General features: G+C 36.8%; 1 protein-coding gene across 35 annotated transcripts in view; it reads left to right on the forward strand.

Annotated features, from left to right (window-relative positions):
- Positions 1 to 23,468, forward strand: part of LOC136832065 (von Willebrand factor A domain-containing protein 5A-like) — a 61,403-nt gene that overhangs the window by 4,970 nt on the left and 32,965 nt on the right. For 14 of the 35 annotated variants that reach the window (XM_067092623.1, XM_067092625.1, XM_067092621.1 and 11 more), the window contains exons 2-17: positions 988 to 1,067; positions 1,782 to 1,900; positions 2,164 to 2,265; positions 3,180 to 3,291; positions 4,358 to 4,492; positions 5,154 to 5,314; positions 6,712 to 6,928; positions 7,169 to 7,295; positions 9,800 to 9,944; positions 12,190 to 12,384; positions 13,502 to 13,666; positions 15,750 to 15,903; positions 16,022 to 16,134; positions 22,470 to 22,523; positions 22,868 to 22,933; positions 23,291 to 23,344. In XM_067092623.1, coding sequence (XP_066948724.1) covers positions 988 to 1,067; positions 1,782 to 1,900; positions 2,164 to 2,265; positions 3,180 to 3,291; positions 4,358 to 4,492; positions 5,154 to 5,314; positions 6,712 to 6,928; positions 7,169 to 7,295; positions 9,800 to 9,944; positions 12,190 to 12,384; positions 13,502 to 13,666; positions 15,750 to 15,903; positions 16,022 to 16,134; positions 22,470 to 22,523; positions 22,868 to 22,933; positions 23,291 to 23,344 — 1,999 coding nt within the window. Of the gene's footprint in view, positions 1 to 987; positions 1,068 to 1,781; positions 1,901 to 2,163; positions 2,266 to 3,179; positions 3,292 to 4,357; positions 4,493 to 5,153; positions 5,315 to 6,711; positions 6,929 to 7,168; positions 7,296 to 9,799; positions 9,945 to 12,189; positions 12,385 to 13,501; positions 13,667 to 15,749; positions 15,904 to 16,021; positions 16,135 to 22,469; positions 22,598 to 22,867; positions 22,934 to 23,290; positions 23,345 to 23,468 lie in introns of all 35 variants that reach the window. The other 21 variants (XM_067092629.1, XM_067092624.1, XM_067092633.1 and 18 more) reach the window with 4 other exon arrangements.

The raw sequence follows: 23,468 nt of genomic DNA on the forward strand, positions 1-23,468 counted from the left end.
TTAACTTTCTTGCACTTTTCTGCTTTATAAAACCTGCACGCTGCTTTTGTTTCCTTATCTTTGAGTTTAGGCTCCTCTTGATTTACAATGGGTTCCCTACCTTTCTTCTTTCCCTTCTGTTGATCTTGTCCCTGGTTAAGGGCTACGCTATTTAGCTTTTCCTCTTCAACAGGGTTGGGTGTATTTCTAATTGGGCTCAAAACTGTTTTGATGGGCCTTTCCATAGTTTTGCTTCCTTTGTTTTCAACATCACCCATTAGGTTTTGATTTAAGGTTTGTTGGTCTTCTATGATGCTGCATTGGTTATTGACTGTCCTCTTGCTATCTGCTATTTCCCCAGTTAATTACCTATTCTGATCTTTCTTTGTATGATCTGCAATCTTCTTTTAGTTTTGTACTTCTTCTTCCACTGATTTCTTCTCCCTTTATGTTTTCTCTGTGCTGTTTATTCCATCAGACAACGCACTTTCCAGGTTTTTGGTGATTTGAGATTTGTCTTCTAACTCCTTTCTGTAGCAATTTCATCCCCCTGACTTGTTGCCCATTTCTTCCTATAACCTCTTACATTCTGCACAAATACTAAGGTTGTGGTTATTACTGTCACTCCTTTCGCTATCTTCTGTTTCTGTTACTTCCTCACAGCATATCCTTTTACCTTTTCTGTCATTTTGATAGATTTAAAAAAAGCTCACTTGAGTCTTGTTGAGGCCTGTGTTTGCAATTAGGCAATGGATGCAATACCACTTTTTGCATTTATCACACTCAGCACTTTCGTCTTCTGGGCCTAGCTGGGAATGGCATTATTCTTATGGGCATGTCTCATTACAGCCTCCTGTTGTGTCCTTGTGGGTGGAAGTAGCCAAACAAGTCCTTATCAACAAACCCTTCTCTTTTAAACTGTTGGTTCCTGTGACTCGAGTGACCTACGTCTATTAGCCTGAGACATTTAGTATCTTCTCTGTTACATATATTAAAAATTCATTTCAGTTCAAAGATGGCACCTTGGGGTTTGATTGGTCGAGCGCAAGTTGCTGATGCATGTGAACAGACACACAATAGGTTCAAACGTAAGTGTTTTCTCTTAATATGAATTCATTTGTGTGTTTTGTCAATAGATATATCTAGTATCTACGTTACATATCAAGCAAAGAAATATATACCAGATGCTGCCCTGCATACGAACGAGTTACATTCCAAGCGGCCGTTTGTAATTTGAATTGTTTGTACCGTTTGTTGGTCTTCACACCTATTTAAGTACAGTATGGTATACAGTCAGTACAGTATTGTATCCTTTTTCATCAATAATTAATTTTAGATACAGTGACATTACGGCAGAAGTGATTATCGACAAGTATTTGTACTTGTTCTTAAAATTTTATTATGGTAGGCAGCCTTTTCGGCTGCATCTTGTAAAGAATCACACCAGATTAAGATGACTGCATTTTGTTTACCGGTGTTTTCGTTGTAGCTCTTCAGTCATCATTGATCTAAGGTAGGTTTTTTGTTGCCATTTTTGAGTCCATAGCAGATTGGCTGGTTCAGTGTAACAAAATAGTGTTGTAAGTCACATATCTATTTAATTATGTATGTATCTGTAGTATTCTCATGAAAAATGCATGTTGAAACAGAAGTTACGATTGTTTACTTGGAAAGTTGTTCAAAGATTAAGAAGTGATTTTGTCTGTTGGAATGCCAAGTTCTGAAATCAGCAAGAACAGCTATATTTTATAAACTGATGTACCTTTTTTTAGGCATTTATTTATTTTTATTCACTTTAACAGCCCCAAAAGTCCATGTGGTAACTCTGAAGGCAGTTGACATCAGAGTTACAGTACGAGGATTTGCTGCGAGAGTAGACGCATCTCTGACATATCACAATGCCACAGATAATGCTCTTGAGGTAAGACGAAGAGACTTGTTTAAAAACAGTGTGTCATGCAATGTACAAAGCTCATGTTTTACTTCTGCATAGTAATTGTAAAGGCATAGTTGTCAGGGTGGTGAGAACAGAAAGAAAGAGTAGGTGGCTCTTTTGTGAGCATCCCTGCACTACTTACAGTATTATCTATATCACTGCATCTGTGATATGCATACAGTCAGTTCACGAGGATAAGAATAATGTTAAAAAATTAAAAAGCTAATTCCAAATCTTTCTTTTCACAGCTTGAGTTCAGGATGCCAGTTGATGAAGGTGCTGCAGTGTACAAGTTTGAAGCAGTTATTGGTGGTCGGAAGATCTCAGCACAGTGCTTGGAAAAGAAGAAGGTCAGAGTCTAAAGCAATACTGTACTGTACTTTCTATTACATTTTAAGTACATGGTGGTAAAATGTTACTGATACACTGTTTTTTCTCTGCTTCAGATTACAGTATAACAATTAAATACAGTGCAGTGAAACGTGATATAATACTGATTAGTTGGTAACTAAGGCATCAAGCATTACTACATAAAGAAGTTAGCCGTAGCCCAGCCAACTTTTATGCTTTCATGGTGACATCAATCACAGCAATCCATCTAATTTTTATAACCCATTCTTGCTGTACGTCTTGATTAGAGAGGCCACTTTCCCTACTTTAGAGGAATGCCCTTAACCCACTCCCTTCTGTCAATACACATTCAGTATGAGGACTGTAGAGTCTCGGAAAGCCGCAATAAAAGATAGGCAACTGGTTAGAAGGGTGTCGCTGCCGCACTTATTGCTGTTATGCAGCACTTTGGCTCTTCGTATGTCAGGCCATAACCAAACATTATGATACAAGGGAAATTAAAATTTTTGTACCAATGAAACGAGAAAAGTCTTAGATTTTCGTATTTTCCAACATTTTGATTTATCATTAATTTCAGTTAAATTTTGCTTGAAAGGATCTTTTCTGCCATTGTTTCTGTGAATGTTTGGGAGAAAACACGTGTAATATAAATTTGCCTCAACATCCCTTGCCTTGTCCAGAAATTTTAAATTACTAAGTATTGTTCATTCTACACTTTTAATTTATCATTGTTGAATTTACTTCTTACTTTTGCAGTTTTTTTTATTACATTATAAAACTTAGGAGACTTACTTGAGAATAAAAACTATGTACTCTACCTTGATAATGGGGATTGTATTCAAAGGACAGGGTATAGCATATGGGTCCAGGCTTCACCATTTCTTTATTTTTTTTATTTTTCTTTACCTTTAAGGCTGAAAAAATTTACAAGGATGCTGTCCAGTCTGGCCATACTGCAGTTCTAGCAAGAGAGGATGCCCTGACTGCAGATACATTTCACTTGGCTTTAGGGAATCTCCCAGGAGGTGAGTTGGTTCTGTTGCATGTGTGTTTTTGCAATGTCCAGGTACAGTTTGTTTGTGCAACATATAAAATGTCATTTTAGTTTGTTGATCAATAATGATTGCCTCTACATGAAGTGTGATATAGGCCATACACACCTGTGAAAAAATTTTATTTCCTTACATATGTCTTTGATATTTGTATTAAATTTCAAATATTAGTAAAAAAAAAAAAAAAAAACTAGTGAATTATGTAAGAGCATGGTTTGAACTAATATATACAGCAATTTCATTAAAAGTAACCGAATGTCACTGGTACTTAAACAATTATGACTGAAGTGAAAGAACTGTACTTAATCAGCCTCTGTATTACTGTCATCTTCCACTGGATATTATGGTTTGGTGTTATGCTGCTTTGCTGATTTCATATTGTAAATTTGCGGGCACAGATATTGTACTACTGTACCTGGTAACTTTATCACTTCATAACATTTCATCCATGTGTGAATTTTTGGCACAATGCCAGTCAGCCTCATCTGTGGAAATATATAAATACAAGACCCCTCTACACCAAATTTTCTGATAAAAAAATAAACCTTAAATCCATCAGGAAGCCTCTGAAATTCAAGTAAACTATACAGTACTCCGTTCCCTGCAAACACGGATGCTATAGGAACTGGTACTTAAGTAACATAGATTCATATGTTTTTTGCCACTGCCCCTCGTAATTCTTTTGAACATACTTTTTCATAGTGATGCATCATCAGGTGTAACATTAAACTATTGGGTTACTTCAACTAATAATTTACCAAGTTTTCATTAGGCTTAGCTAATTTAGCCATTCCTTCAGTTTTGTTTATGTTATAAATGACTTGCATTAAGCATTTTTGCTGTAGGGTTTGGCTAGTTGTAACCCTTAGAGTTGGCATTTTTTTATGCATTTGAGAGTTCTAGGCTAAAAACTCTCTGGCTGAAACTGTTCGGTCCTGTACTGATGATCTCCTACTTACTGACAGGTTACATTTTGGAAGACCCTTCTCAAGTTGATTGTTTGTCCAGTTTAACATATGAAAACAGTATTATTTTTCAGGTTCTCAAGCTGAACTGCAGTTGAGTATGATGATGGAACTAAAAGTCAAGACTGATGGGGCCGTGAGTTTCACTTTGCCAACTGTTCTTAATCCTCGATACTGCCCTTGTGACATTTCTCCCAGCCAACATACAGGTAAATATTCTCTCTCTCTCTCTCTCTCTCTCTCTCTCTCTCTCTCTCTCTCTCTCTCTCTCTCTCTCTCTCACACACACACACACACACACACACACACACACACACACACACACACACACCATATTCCTTCTCTGCATGCTTCATTTTTTATCAAAGCTCATTTCTTGCATCAGTCATTAGTTTTCAAATTACAGTAAAGTAGAACTATATCTTGCATAGTCAATCTCTCAGTACTGTTATATTGTGTGAACTTATGGTAAACTTAGATCATAAGTAGAAACGGCTGAAAAAGGTTAACAAACAAACACAAAAAACAGAATTTAATCCTTCATGTATGCCATACCTATAAGCAAGAGTCTCAGTTATTGCATATTTTATATTTGAAGAGGACCACAGATTCTTATTGTGAGCTTGGAGGTGGGTAATCTTTTCTGATGGAGTGATCAAACTGAAAGGTGGAATGTTGATAGATGAAGGAAAGAAACTGACCCCTTTTTAGCATTGCCCTTTGTATAAAAAGCTAGTTATCTTATATTGATGTTTTTCAGTTTTTTCCAGACTTTGTTTTTATAATACTGTTTAGAATACCATTAGATATATATACAAGTACTGTATTAGGAATCTTTTTATATATGAAATAACTTAAGGTTTTTTCCAGAGAGTGTTGCACGAACTGGCAACTCTGAAACAGTCATTGTGTCTGAAGCCTATACTTTCGGTATAAATGCTAAGGTTCAAGGGGGACATGTTATAGCTCGCATAGCCTCACACCGTGAGTCCTTGAATGTGGAATTAAGTGATGACAGTATGTCTGCAGAGGTAAGCTTAATTGTGATATGTTTATACATTATCGTAATACTTCTGTTAAATGTTAATAAGATTTTTATATAAGCCAAGTAGTGTCATCAAAGTAGTAGAATAGAATCTTGTGAGAATATTTCAGAAGGAAAAAGATTTTGCAAGACTGGGATTTGTGGCAATCTTAATTGCCAAATTCTTTATCCTGGCTGAATTTAACTGGATACCTAATAAATCTTTGCCTTCTTAGTCTTGGTCATATGGTAAGAGGACCTAGTTTATTGCACACAAGAAAATCTGTGAGGGCTTAGGGTTACTCATAATTCTGGTACTGGACTCAGTTCATGATTTTTATTGACTCATGGCTTGACTTTTCACTTTTTTCCATTTTATGGTAGTCAATCAGTTAGCCTTTTCTATCCCAGGGCTTTGATCCAAGCTGCAAAATAATATTGCGCATTTTAATTTGTTAATGTACAGTAGTTCTAAGGGAAGATCAAGGAGAAGTTGTTAACACTGGGATAAGTTATAGCAGACTTCAGGGTCAAAGTATTTTATAGAATCACAAGAATTAATGCCAACTGGCATCTAAATAGAATGGCCCTGCTTTTAGGTAGGGTAGGAGGATTGTTAGCAGAATGTACTTACTTGTACAATTAATTTTTCTCAGGCAGGTGCTTTGAATGAAACAAAAATCAAACTAACCACACTCCAGGAGTTATAATCTAGCAAATCAAGTTCTAGGGTTATACCTACATTATTTGCCAGCATGTAAGTAATTATCTCCCAGATACTGCTAAAGACATCCTCCCTGATTCCTCGCATTCAATTGTAGCATTGTGTAGGTAAGGAGGAAGGGTTATGTCACTTTAAAGGTAGGATTACCATGGTCTGTAGAACGACGTTTTAGTTGACTCCAGTAAGTATAATTTACACATTGTTGTAGATAAGTATTTGTGTTTTAGGAAAGGTATAGCAATGAAGAAAACAAAAAATCGGAAACAGAGACTGGAATACTGTACAGTGATATCGGTTTCTCTCCTTTCCTTAGGTTTATGTTGGGGGTCAAGATTTCAGAGAATGCTTAAGAAACCTCAGATTCCAGGTGGAATTAACAGGAATTCCAGAGAATTGCTCATTCCGTGTCCCTTGAAGATTCTTCCAGAAAGAGTTGGGATATTTAAATTTCTGTATGTACCTGAAGTTCGGTACTGTACATTGAACAGGAGCTTAAGGTTTAATGTATCCTGTTTCAGCAAATAAACAGTTACTAAGGAATTAAAATTTAAAGTTTATTGTCCACTGTACATTCAGATGAAGGACAAGTTATTATCAGCCCTAAAAACCTTTCTTTATGTATACTGTATATGTGATGGATTTGGCTCATGTAGAGCACACTGAACTCATGTCCGTTTCAGGTGACTCAAGACAGCGGTGGCTTTAAGCCAGATCATGACTGGAGTATGTTGGTTTACTATACCAATCCATACAAGACTCACATCATTCGAGAATCAGGAGAACGAGCTGGTACTGGCCTCATGAAGGATGATCTTGTCATGGTCAATTTACACCCAGAATTCACAGAAGAAAGTTACTCTCACAGAAATGAGATTTTATTTGTCGTGGATTGCTCAGGTAAGTTAAATACCTTGAAAACACATGGTACAAAGTTTTGAAATCTTTCCTGTCATAGTATTTTCTGTCATGGTCATGTCATTTTGGTTTTTTTGCACATTACTGTACTTGCTGTCAGTGTGAATATGACCTGGATGTGCATCAACTGCTCGGGAACTCGGTTAAAGCCTATCAAATCTCAGACAGAGATGGATATGTAGAAATTTGCTCTTACAATAGTATCTTCTTTTGGAAACAAAGGAAGCATGCATGGAGATCGCATACAAAGTGCACGCGCCACACTTCTCTTGTTCCTGAAGAGTCTTCCTACTGGATGTTACTTCAATGTTATAAGTTTTGGAAGCACATATTCTCTACTGTTCTCAGAGTAAGTAGATTTGATTATCTTGTAGCTCTTTTCCATTTCTGTTCTTTATTCATGTGTGACTGAATTCATTAATGCTTTTGTCTCATTAGATTACAAATGATGTATTCTCCATCTGATTGACATTGGATTTCTCTTTTCTCTCATTCTCATGACTTTCTCTTAGGTCTTTAAAGAGCAAAGAGATAGTCTAAGAATGGATTCCTTTATTTATAATACACCAATTCAGTCTTTCAGCCCTAAAATGTAACAAAATTATCAGATGTTCATCATATCTTAATGAGGTACCCCCAATGCCAAGCTGTCACTCATATCAGCTTTGCTACTAAAAATATGATACTGAATTAATTGCCTAGTTCAGGGGTATAGAAAACTTACGAATGATGAGAAACGATGTTTCTGATATGCGGGCCAATTTAATAATGCTTATTAGCAAGCACTTTCATGGTTAGTCACATGAGGTAACTAAAATGGATTTTTTATAATATGAAACTTTTCATGCAAAGCAGTCAACCATAATTAGCCCAGATTCTGAGTGTTGAATTCCTTCAGGCTTTTATTTTCTGAAGTCTTATAGATAGAAGAAACAACAGCTAGGAACGGCTGTTGACACATACACCTCTGAGCCATCAGAACTATTAACTGCCTTCCTTCTTTCTTTTTTGTAAATTGATTGTCACAAATTGAGAAAGATAGGTTTGTATGAAAGAAAGTTTGTTCATTACAACCCCATAAATCATATAGTGCTTTTTTCTACATGCAACACAGCCAGATACAGAAACTCTACCAATAAAGATTCAAGTGCCCTTGCTGTGTATGCCCAGTCCTCCTAAGAAGGCTCAGCTGTCAGTAATTTTTTTGTATAACTCCATGCAGTAAATGGTGTTGTGTCCATCCCAGAATTTAGGGCCCTAGTGATTTAAACTGTTGTGCCTTTATGTATCACTGTTCATCTAATTTTTTGTGGGATTTTTCTTTTGTTTTTGATAATTTTTCATTTGTTTTATGTGATTTTTATGTAATTCAGTGTGGTTTGTGCTCACATATTTTGTTTGCCCTTCCTAGTGCTGCTTTGTCATGTTTTTTGGTATTAAACTTTAGTGGTTTTGTGTTATGGCTTGGGAGCCTACCTGCTCCATCTTCAAGCTAGGATTTTTGGTCATCCCAGGAATTGACGAGTCACATTAACTTCTTTGGAGTTATGGGCCATCTTCGAGGTAATGTCTGACAGCATTAGGATTGTATTTTGCTTTGCAGTGGGGTATTCACTTGCTCAGATGTGCATGATGTTGGCATCATGCCAAGATTCTTATTATTAGGTATTCAGAGCCTGGCTGTCAGTCCCCTCAACAGGGACTGTTGAATCCTTCCATTGGAGTGGTTGCTTCACCTGGATATATGCTGTGGCCCTTTGGCAAGTGTGGAGCATGCCATTGGTGGACTTTTGTTTATTTGTCTCTGCAGCTGGACTAGGCAACTTGGGTGATGGAGGGCATGCTGCGGGTTTGAGATGGTATGGATGTTTATGCCTTCCCTTCATTCAGATTGGTCTACCTGGTGCTTTTGAAGTTTTATCAGTTGTAAAAATACCACATGACTTTCAGGCTCCATCAGGAATTCACAGGTCTCCTGCAGCTTAAAGTCAATAGTCCTAGGGGTCTTTTCAATGGAAGCAAGGTCTTTCAAGAGCTGCACTTCCAAAGGTTTCACAGTCACCTTCCAAAGGTTTCACAGTCACCTGGAATGACTTTATTTTCATTTGTGGAGCATAGCCTTCGTTGTCTCTGAGAGACAGGGTTTTTTTTTTTTCAGAGGTTTCTGTAGTGGCTTTCACTACAGTGTGATGGTGTCCTATCTCTTACCTTTATCAAGGGAAATGTCCAGATTTCTTGCTTGGCATGACAAATGGACCACTCTTCTCAAAGCATCTATTCCTATTTTTGTGGACTACTTTGAGGTTTCTTAGGGATATGAAGACATTATTATTGTATTATTTTCTACACTTTCACCTTGAAGGAATGTTTATTACATAATTTAGGAGGACATTGCAATGTAACCAGAGAGAACATAATGCACAATTTTCTTTATGCTGTAATATTTAAATTTTAACCCAGTCTCAGAAATTGTGTGCTAAGTTGATATGTTAATTTTGGAAAAATAACTTCTTTAATTTTGCTTGGTTATAAAAATTTGCCATTGAAAGGACAGATAACTTTTTCAGTAGACAAAGAATGATGATAGTATTCTGGTTTTTAACTTCAATAGAAAGCTACATTCACAGAGACTCTCAAGTTTATTGATTCCCCATTGATAATATTATAGGATAGACTTCAGTTTTATTGAATCCTTTTTCAAATCTAAAGCTGAACAGTAATGCTTATATTTGTCGTAACAAGTCTTGGTAGGGTTATTTTTCAATCCCAGTGCCAGTATCATTGGATCTGAGGGGCCTCAGCAAAATTTTTGATCTCATTATTTTTTGTCTTTCTTTAACTTTTGTCTTACAGTGGGAGCCAGGAATATACAGAGGAAACACTGAAGAAGGCGCTGGGACTTCATAGTACAATAGAAGCTGATATGGGGGGCACAGAAATTTTGCAGCCTATTAAACAGATTTATTCTACACCTCCTAAACCTGGATATGCAAGGCAGGTTTGTGAGAAAAACCTCAAAATTGTCTTTGGTACATCTGTTAAAATTTTAGGGAGTTTTGTTTCAGTTTAATATAATTCTTTGCTATGTACAAAGTATAACAACAGAAAAGAGGATGCTTATATAAATTGAACAATAGGGTCAACTGAGATTTTTTTGCAATATTTTTTTTTTATATTCTTCTAGTAAGATTACAAGAGACTTGCGTTATCTCCTTATGTGGTTTTACAGTGATACAAACATTACCTTATATGTGGCTTATCTTCATTGCACATGCATAAATGGAACTTGGAAACAAGGATATGTAAAACCAGAGTTGTGAGTTGACTGGGGAAACAAGGATATGTAAAACCAGAGTTGTGAATTGACTGGGGCAGTCACATTTTTCTAGCCACCATAGAGAGCAGATGTATTACCCTTTTCTCTCCCTGTGTCTTGTCCTGCAGCAAGAAGGTGAATTTCAGGAACTGATTGGTTTGTAGGTTATGGCCCTTACATTTCTAGCACACCAGTGTATCAGCCGATGGGCTAACTTTGTGTTTTGAAGGAGAGATAAGGTTCCTCCCTCTTTTCAAGGCAAATTTCTCATGAGAGTAGCCTCTTGTTTAACAGAAATTTGGTGTTGTGTTCATCACTACTTTTTACCATGAATAGTGTCAATGCAGCGATTGAGTTTAAAAGGTGGGACTCTCGAGACTCTACCATAACTGCTCAGTTGCCTTTAAATCTGCTGCAGAGTGTGTGTGTATGTGGAATAAAGCCTTTCTTGTCTGGGTTTATGAAAAAGCCTGCTTGTCAGAGACCCAAACTACTCAAAACCTGCTCAACCTCCTCCTGTTAAAAAAGATGGGGAGTCATCCCAAACCTTTCACCAACCCTCCAACCCTCAACCAGGATGGGAGGCAAGGGAGAGAAGAAGGGAGGAGCTACTGAAGTTGGCTGTCTTCTTTCTCCACTGCCATGAGTAGGAGATTGTTTGTCTTGCCACTGAGCTAAGTTACAAGAACTGGGAGTGGACCCTTGAGTTGTATCTGCCCTTCAGGACAGGTACCAGTTTCAGTTCAAGGACTCTGATCCTCCCTTCTTGAACACACTGACACTGTTTTGGTTTTGTTCTCCAGATTTCATGAAATCATGGGTCTTGTTGGCAGAGATGGAAGTTATGAAGGAGAAAGGCATTATAGAAGTTGTGGATCATCACTTTCTCGGTTTCTGTAGCCGACTCTTTCTTGTAGAGAAGGCATCTCGGGAAGTTTCAGACCAGTAATTGAACTCTCTTACTTGGACAAGTATATGTTTCAGACATGTTTCAAGATGGAAACAACATTCAGCGTTAGATTCCGTCAGAGAATGGGCTTCATGCTTGTGATAGATTTTCAAGTCACAAATTCATCAAGGCTTTGTGCTTTGGACTGGCCACAGCTCCTCATGTGTTTACCTGGATATTTGCTTTGGTCTTAGCTTGGCCTCAATCAGTGGATATTCATTTGCATGATATTTGGATGACTAGTTACTCCTGGCATCCTTCAAGGAATTACTTTTACCTGACAGGGATTGTCCTCTCTCTTTTTGCCATGCATAAGCTATTATTATTAGCTGGAATAAGTGTGATCTCATCCCCAAGCAGCAGATTTTGGAGGTGAGATTGTGATCTCTCCTTCTTCCCTTTTCCTCTTCCCAAGCAGCATCTTGGCCAAAGTACATGCTGAAATCGAATAAGATACTGGTAAGTGCACAACAGGTAGTTTAGAATGAATTGCCCTTTGTCCTTCCTCTTTTGACAAGGAGGAAAGAGGATATGGTAGAACTGTGACCTAAGGAAATATTGAAGTGACGAGAGGGAGGTGAGTGAGGGGTTACCCACTCTCACCCCAATCCCTGCCAGTTAAATACCTTGTAACCGAGATTCAGATACTGTTCCAGCTTGCACTGAAGTATACTCGTAATAAAAAAGGCCCTGGTTTTTATAGCTGAGAAAAATACAAATTGTTTAAAAAATCTTTCATGTGTAACAGACCTACATATACAAGTGGAAAGTTTTCTGACTGATCCCTAGCACTGCAATAAACTTAATAAGTTGTGAATGTTGGGTTTAGGACAGTGTTTCTGTAAAAAAAAAAAAAAAAATTACTTTGAAAACTGTAACATTTAAAAACTAACAGTTCTTGTTATTCATTAGTTATGTTTTCTGTCTGTTTGTTCTATGTATTTATTGAAGACTCGATAAATAACTGATTGCTTTCAGATTATTCTGTTGACTGATGGGCAAGTATTCAATGTAGATCAAGTGAAAGAGCTAGTAAGTCGCCATGCCCACGAAACTAGGGTATTTGCAGTGGGTATTGGTGATGGTGCTTCAACAGCTTTGGTTTATGGCTTGGCCAGGGCTGGTCGTGGTCATGCTGAGATGGTATATCAACAAGACAAGCTACAACTGAAGGTCAGAGACAACATAAGTCGTCTTTCTGTTATGTTCAACAGCATTAATGGAGCATAGAATCATTAAATATAAATACAGTAGTCTTATGCACTTAAAATATTTATAAAAAATTTACTCATATACCCCAGAACACCATAGACAACATACAACAGAGTATAAGCCAAGAAGGTCCACATTATGCAATATACACAGACGTCCTCTTTTGGTAACTTTTCTCTCAGACATATGTAGTAATTGTAGGTATGTAGTTGTGTGTAGATGAGGATTAGGAGTGGGAATAAAAGCAATAAGTGGTGGGATGATGAAATTAGAGAGCTAGTGAAGAAAAAAAGGGAGAAAGTTTGAAGTGCAGATGCATGACAAAAGAGATGAGCACACAGAAGTGTGTAAGAGATGAATAATGAAGTCTGGGACAAGATGAATGAAGGTAGCATACATCAAAAAATTTATGAGTAAATTTAGCATTTGCTTCATATAGAAAAAGAATTTGTTCTTTGGGCAGTAAATATAAAGAAAGAAATGGTCATGAGGCTATGGATCTAAATGATGAAACTGGTGAGATGTTTTCTGAATAGGACACAGTCCTTTTTCAGTGGGGTATTTTGTTGAAATGTTCCAGGTGTGAATGATGCAAGAATGAAAGGGATTAGTGTAAATTTAAGAATGACAGAAGTTTTGTGAGAAAGTGAAAAGACTCATTAAGAGATGGTAGAATGATAAGGCACCAGAAGTTGATTGGATTGCAAGTAAAATGCTGAGATGGAATAGTGAGAGTTTGACTTGAATGTGTAGTCAAGATGTGCATGGTGTACAGTATCTGGATGCAGGAAAGATTCCAAAGGAACCTGTGAGAGAAATATTTGTTCTTTTTAGGGGAAGAAGGGTAATCGAGATGACTATGGATTATATGGCCCCTTAATACCAAGTACAGAACATGGGAATTTACTTGGTTGAATTTTAATATAAAAAGCAAAAGAATCTATTAAGTAAATCAGAGAATTAAGATTTTTTTCTTGCAGGAGTTTGATTGTTTTTTCAGTACTGTACTGTATTATGTTTCATATTTGGATGATGAAATAAAACTTCAATATGTTATTTGTGATTCATTTATTCATAGGTGATGGGGTTAGTGAGATCGATGCTACAAGAATCTGCTCAGGACGTGAGGATCATTTTTGATGTGGATCCTCCTGGAGGAATTAAATTAATTCCCAAAAATCCTCCAATAATATTTGGCGGTCAACATCTCATTATGTATGTACGGGTGCCTACATCAACAGAGGTAATTGCATGTATTGTTGCTAGATAATACAAATTATGAATTTTATTAATCTTAATGTATCCATAAATGAATGCAAACCCTTGTCTTACACTGTCCTGAACAGTTCTACTGCTCGCCAATTGAAACATTTCTTCTTACACCAGGGAATAATATAAGTTTGCATGGAGCATCTATCATTGTCATAGTTTATGTTGTGTGTTATCTTCTTGAGTAATTTTGGAAAACCCATGTACTGGACTATAGCGGGCAAACCTTGGAAGCCTCTTGAAAATGTTAGGGTAATTTATACAAGGCTCCTGTGACCATGAAACACTTCCAGAACTCCTGTAGATTGTTAGCTTTGGCACAGTTAACCTCCTTGCCACCTTCATCCTCACCAGCAAAGTAATACCCTGAGCATATATGTCTGTAGGTTATCAGATATTAGAGTCCCTTTAAGTATATGATGGCCTTTAGATCCATGGTTTAGATAACGTTTGTCTTGTTAAGGGAGGGAGTATGTTGACAGCCCTGAGGATGGTGGATGTTTTGGAAATTATCTTGACAGCAGGGTTCTTGCTTTATTGATAGGCTTCTGCTGTCTAGAAAAACACCTTTCCCATCTGATTTTTAGTTATTGACGTACTGTATTGGCAGTCTAAGACTTCCTATTGGATGTCCAGTAAATTCCATTTATCTCAGTGTTGCCACCTGTAAATGCTTCAGGTGCATTGTTTTGTGAACATTTACAGATTTCACATTCAATCCCTAGGCTGTTTTGAAACATATCTGAAGTGTGATGTAATACTTGAAATTCTTGTCACATTTGGTAACATTTTATTCCTTTGTAACATTTCCAATTTAGGCTAATCATTTCATTTTTAAAACTGTGTGACACATATCCCATATCCCCCACTTTCATCGGCAACCCAAAACTCTGTTGGATGTGTCTGTTTCCAAATGGTGTACTGTCCACCTCATCTTAAGCTGAACATGTCACATCTTCTTACATTGACAAAAATTGAAGCCCCAACCTTTACTAGAGTTTTCACTTTTCATGAATATTACCCACTTTGACATACACTCCCCTACCTTGTATTTTTGGCAGTTGAAAAATTTTGGGGCATTTCAGGGCAAGCAGTTGCCACAGATGTACTGCAATAAAGATTTCTTTTATGCCATAATTGGATTAAATAACTAAAAACATATGGCGTATGTACCACCTAACATAATTGATTCTGCAGTCTTCTGACAAATATTTCTCTTATGCAAATTCTAGATTTATAATCATTATGTTAAGCATTGCAATAAGAATCACTCACACTATGAAAGCCACGAATATCACCTGGCCACTGCCACGTCATCAGATATCCTTCTTGGCATCATAATTAGGGTATGGAAAACATCTTTTGGATGCTGAGGACATTCTATATTTAGCCTACACACAAGCACTAAATACTATTAATGCCAGATGACAAAAAAAAAGGGTGCATGATCACTGGCATAAAAAGTACTGCTGACCACATGTTAGTTGCGTCATCCTATGCTCTTGTATGTTTCATAGCAGCATGGGACTTGAACATGTTTGTTTTGTAGCCATCCATGTTGTTTTGTTGAAGTTAATTAATAGTTTTAGGAAAGGTCAGTGGTAGATACTGTTACAGTATTACAAGAGACGGGGATGTCTGGCGCCACCTGCAAATGTAAGCCAGCTTTTGGCAGTGAACTCAGTGAATGTACGATGAACCTCATCATGCATTTGGGCATGTGAATTAGCTGCCAAAAGCTAGCTTACATTTGTGTCTTAGCTACTCAAGATACTTAGCAGTTCATTTACATTTTGATCCATGTTACGTTTTAGAATCCATGTTCCATAAGTGAAATATATGGGAAAAATACCCATAAGGCTAACTGCCTGCACTTGCCTTTATACAATTGACGTACGTATTAGGCACTCAAGCCTTCGTTTGTAGCAGAAATATTACTAGCCAAATATTTCAAGTTTCTCTCTCTCTCTCTCTCTCATATGATCTCACAGATTCTCATTTTTAGGTATACTTTAATTAAATAGAATGCTTGTATTGAACAGAGGTTTCCTTTTCAGGTAAAAAGTATCACAGTCAGTGGTGTAGTTGGCAATGCTGAGTTCAAGAATTGCTACAGTGGATCTGATGTTGTCACTATCCATGATGAAGAGAAGACCTTACATCGATTAGCTGCACGAGCGCAAATTAATGAATGGCAGATTGATAATGAAGGTGAAGTCTTTTAATGTGTGATTTTATTTTATGAGGCTTCGTGAATAAAGAAGTTATATATGTGATGTTTTGTTCCTTGCAAATTGGGCATATAATCATAACGTATCTTTCCTTGCAGAAGATGTAGTTGAAGACATGATCACTTTGAGTTTGGCAACTGGAGTAGTATGCAGACGGACAGCTTTAGTTGGGGTTGATCAGGATATGAAACCTGTGGGACATAATCCAGAGGTATGCTGAGGTCTCAGTTTAAGTTGTTTTATTGAGAGAACTGAGTCTGGTTTTCATTTGGACTATATAGATAACAGTCATGAATAGGAAGTTTACTGATAAGGACCTTGAAAGACTGGTGTGTCACTGTTGTTTTATTGGAAAATGAGAATAATTGTGGAAATCTTTAGGTATTTGCTCAAATTATAAAGTATCGTAATGTTAATAGAGAGTTATAACTTAGTACTTTAAGAGCCAATGAATAAAGAAATATAAATAACTCAAAAGGAAGGGTTCCACTTCTTGAAAGGAGGGAGATTATAAAATATGTGGCTTTTAGACATCATAATATGGTGTGATTAAAACACTTCCTGGAAGTTAAATTACAAAATACAGTATATGCACTGTAATTTACTCCAGGAGCACCATGGATCCTGGTGGTCACAGTCAGTATTCTGTAGCATTTGACATCTCAAACCACAATCCTAAATTGCAATTTAGGATGTATTTAAATGATGGGTTTGTGGTAAAACAAATTTTTTCACACAAGGCCATCAATCATAATTCCCTCCTGCCACCCATATGGCCTTGCTACTGTTGTTCCATATGGCAAATAAAAATAAGGCAGTAACCTACTGTGGACCTGAGGCGTAGGTGGCATGTGTACAGTGTTACGAGGGTCCTTCTTGTGTCTTTAGTCAAAGACTGTAGTGTTGGAGGCATAAGAACACCATTAATGTGGTCTGTATATAAATGATGAAAAAATAAATTTTGTTTTATATAAAAAAGGACAGGTTTCAACATAGGAAAATCCTATTTTTGGTAGCCACTATTTGTCCTCAAAGGAGTTACACTCTCATGGTCCCCCCAGAGCTTCATAAGACAGACCAGTCAGTCTCAAAGAATTATCTTACAGTTGGTCTTGGCAAGAATAGTGCTTGTTGGCACAGTGATAGAATATAAAGGACTCAGGACAAGAGGGCTCTATCTCCTGTCCACACAACAAATGCCTTGGTTTTTCCTTCATCCTACTCACACAGATGTTCTTTATTCTGGACACCCATTAGGGCTTGGTAATAAAGAACAGGAAACACATGAACCTATATATGTCTTATTTCTTGTGGTTCTATAGTGAAACTATCTAATTATGTCAGGTCTGGTTGTGGGATTATTGCACCTTCCGTGTTTCAGGAGTACTCTAAGACTTTTTCAAAGGAAATGTTTCTGAAGAAGTTAACAATGTACAGCAATCACATTTTGGATGTCATGCGACTAAAGAAAGGAGTGAGGGCCTGTATTTTTAATGAGGGAAACTAAAATAATTCTCTGCCCATGTAGAGAGAGTGGATTGTTTGTGCTAGGGTATAGGAAAAATAGGGCCAGGTGGGATGTTTGTAGTGTCATCTTGGTAAACCTTGAGTGCTTGAACCAAGCATAATATTTTATCAGAAAGGGGGATTTTCCCTTTAAAAGGTCCTCATTCTTGGCCAGAAATGACAGGCCAGGAAACAACAGTAAATGACAACTAGATGTATGAGTGTTGAAACAATGTCCCTGTCTAAGAGAACTCAGTACGATTATCTGAGCTCCTGATGGCAAAGCAGTTAACCCTTAAACGCCGACTGGACGTATCATACGTTGACTAAAATTGTCTGTTGGGTGCCGAGTGGACGTACCGTACGTCGACTACAAAAAATTTCAACCTTCGGTCAACTTTGACTCGACCGAAATGGTCGAAAAACGCAATTGTAAGCAAAACTCTTATATTCTAGTAATATTCGATCATTTACCTTCATTTTGCAACAAATTGGAAGTCTCTAGCACAATATTTCGATTTATGGTGAATTTTTGAAAAAAACTTTTTCCTTACGTACGCGTGGTAACTCTGCCGAAAATTTCAGAAATTCTTTCGTCATTTTATCGTAATTTTTGCACTGTTTTATATTAGCCGTTACATAAAGTTTTATATATGAAAATGTGCGCAATTTCATGTAAAATACAGCAAAATACAACCCATGGTTGTAGGTTTTATCAGTTTGGAAATATTTTCATATAAATCACGATAACTGCCGAAATTTCAACCTTCGGTCAACTTTGACTCAACCGAAATGGTAAAAAAACGCAATTATAAGCTAAAACTCTTACATTCTAGTAATATTCAATCATGTACCTTCATTTTGCAACAAACTGGAAGTCTCTAGCGCAATATTTGGATTTATGGTGAATTTCTGAAAAAAAAACTTTTTCCTTACGTCTGTGTGCGGTAACTCGGCCGAACATATCAGAAATTCTTTCGTCACGTTGTCGTAATGCTTGCATCGTTTTACATTAGTCATTACATAAACTTTTATATGTGAAAATGTGCGCAGTTTCATGTAGAATACAACAGAAAATAACTCATGGTTGTAGCTTTTATCAGTTTTGAAATATTTTCACGTAAATCACGATAACTGCCAAAATTTCAACCTTCGGTCAACTTTAACTCGACCGAAATGGTCGAAAAACGCAATTGTAAGCTAAAACTCTTACATTCTAGTAATATTCAATCATTTACCTTCATTTTGCAATAAATTGGAAGTCTCTAGCACAATATTTCGATTTATGGTAAATTTTGAAAAAACATTTTCCTTCGTCTCTTGCGGTAACTCGGCGAACATCTCAGAAATTCTTTAAATCACGTTGTCGTAATGTTTGCACCGTTTTATATTAGACGTTACATAAACTTTTATATATGAAAATGTGCGCAATTTCATGTAGAATACAACAGAAAATAACTCATGGTTGTAGCTTTTATCAGTTTTGAAATATTTTCATATAAATCACGATAAACAGAAAAAATTTGACTTTTGGTCAACTTTAACACGATCGAAAGGGTCGAAAACTGCAATTGTAAGCTAAAACACTTACAGTCTAGTAATATTCAATCAATTAGCTTCATTTTTCAACAAACAGGAAGTCTCTAGCACAATATTTCGATTTATGGTGAATTTTTGAAAAAAAAATTTTTTTACGTCCGCACGTTACGAATTCATGCATCATTTTGTGATAATATTTTCTCTGTGTTGCTTTGATCGTTTTACAATTTGTTATATACCAAAATCATCGCAATTTAGTGTACAATGCAAAGAAAAAAGTAACCCGTTAGCTTTAACCGTTTTGCTCACAGCGCGATTTGTATAAAATTATATATGAAAATTTTTTTTTGCACTCATATATTTCAATATTTATATATGATAATGATATTTTTTTCATTTCTGATGGTTGCATACTAAACTTCAGGCAATGACAAAAAAAGGAGCCAAAAATGAACTGTTAACCTTAAAAAGTAAGCGTGCTGTGATTTTTTGAAAAAAACTTTTTTTCCGCTTCGGCGCTAACTCCCGAACGCCGCTGGCATATGGGAGACGTTTTTGTAAATAGAGGCTTGGCGTTAGAGGGCTAAGAATGCCTTTTGGAGCATATTAGTTGTAGTTGTATTAGATCCACTGAATGGAGGGGATGACAGGAGTCTAATAACCTTAATCAGGGACCAGGCAATGGGAAACCTTGCTGGAGCTGGTCTTTGCAGAGCAGAAGACTAGAGAAAGGCATTAAGAATTTCTATATTAGAATAAATTCCAAAACCATAAAGCAAAGGTTTTGACACTGTTGCCTATTCAATGACTGTTGTAATAGCAAGGCACCTGACCCCAAAAGATATATTCTGTAGTAAAATGTAAAACTGTCTCAACTGGGCTCTGTGTGGAGGTAATCTTCTCCCATTTTCCATATGGACTGGTATGTCGGATAGATGAAGATTGTAGTTTTTGCACTAGATACCTAGTAATGTTAGGTAAATAACCTTCATGGTAGACTAACTTTCAAAAATCCACATAGCTTAGAAAGGAGAATACATAGACAACTTCCCCTCCTCCTGTCTGGAATAGAACAGCAGACAGTGGAATCTGTTCTCTTGCCCATTGTTGAAGAAATAGGAAACCAATGACTGTTTGCTTAATTCAGGACCACTACGTAAGGGGTTCTATTGAAAGCTAGTGGATTACTGACAGCTTTCGAAATCTAGGCCAATAGAGGAAGAAGGTATGTCATCCCCCATTTGCTCCAGTCTTGTAGGAACGCATCTCTTGCTATTGCCTGAATGTCCAGGTTGAGAGAGACACACACTAGAAGTTGATGGTTCTTGCATGTGGCAAAGAGGTCCACTTCTGGATCTGGAAGCATGTTGGAAATTACTGACTTGAGAGTGGCTGAGCATGAGCCCAACCTCTTAATATAAGACGTTGCAGTCATATTTTCTAGGACCAACAAAATGTGGTTCCCTTTAGGGGGTATCAATTTTCTGAGATAGAAAGACAGCCAACAGCTCCAGGAAGCTGGCATGACCTCCCTCAGAACAGATGACCATCTTCAGGATGCCTGATGATTCTCCGAATGGCCTCCCCAACCTGTCAAGGAGTCATCTGTATGTATTATCACTCGTACTGTTGGTGGAGTCAGGTTAACCTGTTTGCTAGAGACCCCTTCCAGGTCCATGGACAGAGTATCTTCACAATCTTAGATCAAGGTGATTGCAAAGGCATGTGAGAGCCACACTTTGTTTACATCCTACAGTCACAGTCTCAGGATTGTATTACAGATGCAAATTGTAACAGCCTCAGACTTCGTTCATAATTGTCAACGGGAAAAGCTGGGCTGTGCAAGGAATCATCTTAGGTCCTTCCTTATACTGGTTTGAGTGCTGTTGGGAAGGGACAGCTGCCTGTGAAGAGCATCCCAACGAGTTCTTGCTTCAGAAAACGTGTGCTGGACTTTGCTCCTATTTATTAGGAAACCTTTGACTTGGGTCTGTTGAATACCACTCTCAGGTTCTGTTAGCACTCTTATCTGGTGGCTTCCCAGATCAGCCAGTTATCTGGGTAGGCCAGTAGTTAAATTCCTTCTTTCCTTAGCTCCCATAAAATAAAAAAAGTACAGTACAGTATGCAAGCAATTGATTCTTTAAACTTGACAGGTCGAGGATCATCTTTCGTTCAGAGGAATCATCCTTGGGGATACTAAAGAGTGGTGGCAAATAAACTGGTCTTTCCCTATGGTCTCCTTTTAAGAGGGCTCTGGATTTTGAGGAAAAAAACTCCTTTAGAGAAGGGGGAAGGTGAGACCATCTCTACCCCCGCCCATTGAAAATTATACTGTGTATTTTTTCTCTAGGTAGTTGATACTGACAGCTGTAAAGTTTGGTAATTCCAGTAACAAAAAAGTGATGATATATTTCCTCCTGAGACAGAAATGATAATTTTTTTATTTTATTCCTTTGCATGGTTTTTATATCTTTTGAGTCTAGCTTTGTCTAAGGGTTGGATGTGTTAATCTTGAAAACCAGTTGCTCATGAAAAAGTTACTTTCTACAGAAAATATTAGCAATCACCTAATTACATGAAATTGACCAGATTAGTTGGCTTTTGGGTGGTTTAGAGCACATAGAATAACTTTTCTTCTGTGGAAGTTTTTGCTAGTGACTAGGGGTGGACATATTGAGTAGTAAGACATTGCTCCAGACACAGAGAGGGAAGATTCCTCACTAACCAGGTTAAAAGAGAACCTGGTGGCTGATAACGAGTGACTGTTGGCATTGCCCCCAAAGAATGAAGAGGTGTACTTATTCATATGCCAGTGGAATTCATGCTGTGGTTCCCAAAGGGGAGTCCAGATTGAATTTCAGTTTACTTCCAACAAAATTTCTATTAAACGAAAAATAAGGAACTATTCAAACAAGCATTGCTGTAAAGTTTCTCAACCTCAGTACATGAAACTGGCTTTTACAAAGTAATGTTTTGAATATTTTAAACTTAGGTGTTTTTCAAACTTGCATATTAAACCAAACAGAAACCCCTCAGCTCATCAGATGCTTCAGGCATCTAGGCACATGAAAAGTATGAAAATTTAAAAAGTAACAGAGACCTCATAAAATAGGCTAAAGTTGAATTTTGCAGGATATTCCGCACCCAGGATTAATTTCATATATATTCCTGTCCTAAGCTAACCTATTCTTTACACTTCCAATTAAGAGTCTACAAACTGAGCTTATTTTCTTTTATAAACGAAACATTGGAAAAATCTACATCATACTGTGTCTGATGAGTAGTGAATTCTGAATACATAATGAGATCTGATAAGCCAAGTGCTTGCTTGGATCAAAATTATTCAAACATCCCTATAATGTTTTCTTGTAATATTTTCAGCTTTTAATTTGCTAAGAAATTGCACTCTGTAAATTGTATGTGTGTTGTGTTTTTTGTGTGGTCTTTTCCTCATTTTTATTCGTTCAGTCCTTTCATTATTTTTACTTTTTATTGCAGGCACTAGCAGTGTTTACTCAACCTTGTAGTCGTGGTGTTTCATTTAGATCGATGGTAATTTGCCTTAGAATATTTGAACTGGGTGTTCATGTATACAGTATATGCTTAAGATTTATTGAATACCTCAAGTGAGTGTTTGTGTATACATTTAGAATTGTAAAAGTTTTACTGAATACCTGAATTGCTTTGCAAACCTTGCTCTATCGTGTTAACTATTGTAATTGTATACACTTGTTAACTGTAACTATAGCATTTCTAGAAACAGTCTGTAGGCATATGCAAAATATTTTATAGCCAAAACAGTCAAATGTTGCTTTCATACAGTCACTGACTGCTCATTAACACACCATACTTGATAAGTTCAGTCCTTTCAGTATTTTTACTCTATTTTCTTGCAGGCAGCACAAGCCGCACAACCAACAGTATTCGATAGTTTTTGTTCTGGAGCTTCAAGTGACTCAGTGGTAATTTTCCTTTGAACAGTTGAAGTGGGTGTTCATATATGTGTATGTATGCTTAAGATTTATAGAATACCTCAAGTGAGTGTTTGTATATACAATTAGAAAGGCATAAGTTTTACTGAACACCTGAATTGTTTTGCATACCTTGCTTTATCATATTAACTATTGTAATCCTATACAGTACTGTACATATGTTAAATGTAGCTGTGAAATTTCTAGAAAGGATTCTTAGGCATATGCCCCAAATATTTTCTAGCTAAAACAGTCAAATGTTGCTTTCATACAGCCACTGACTATTCATTAACACACCAAACTTATTGAGTTCATTCATTTTATTATTTTTATTTAATTTTCTTGCAGACTCAAGAAATGTTGTATCAAGATTCTTGTCTTGGAGCTTCATTATTCTCAATGGTAATTTTCCTTTCAATAAGTAGAATTAATTTTGAAGTGGACGTTTGTGTATACATGTGAATATGTGTAAGTTTTACTAAGTATCTGTTTGGTGTTTGTTTGTACATGTCAATATGTACAAGAT

The sequence above is a fragment of the Macrobrachium rosenbergii genome, chromosome 49, assembly GCF_040412425.1.
Source record: "Macrobrachium rosenbergii isolate ZJJX-2024 chromosome 49, ASM4041242v1, whole genome shotgun sequence".
Taxonomy (NCBI): domain Eukaryota; kingdom Metazoa; phylum Arthropoda; class Malacostraca; order Decapoda; family Palaemonidae; genus Macrobrachium; species Macrobrachium rosenbergii.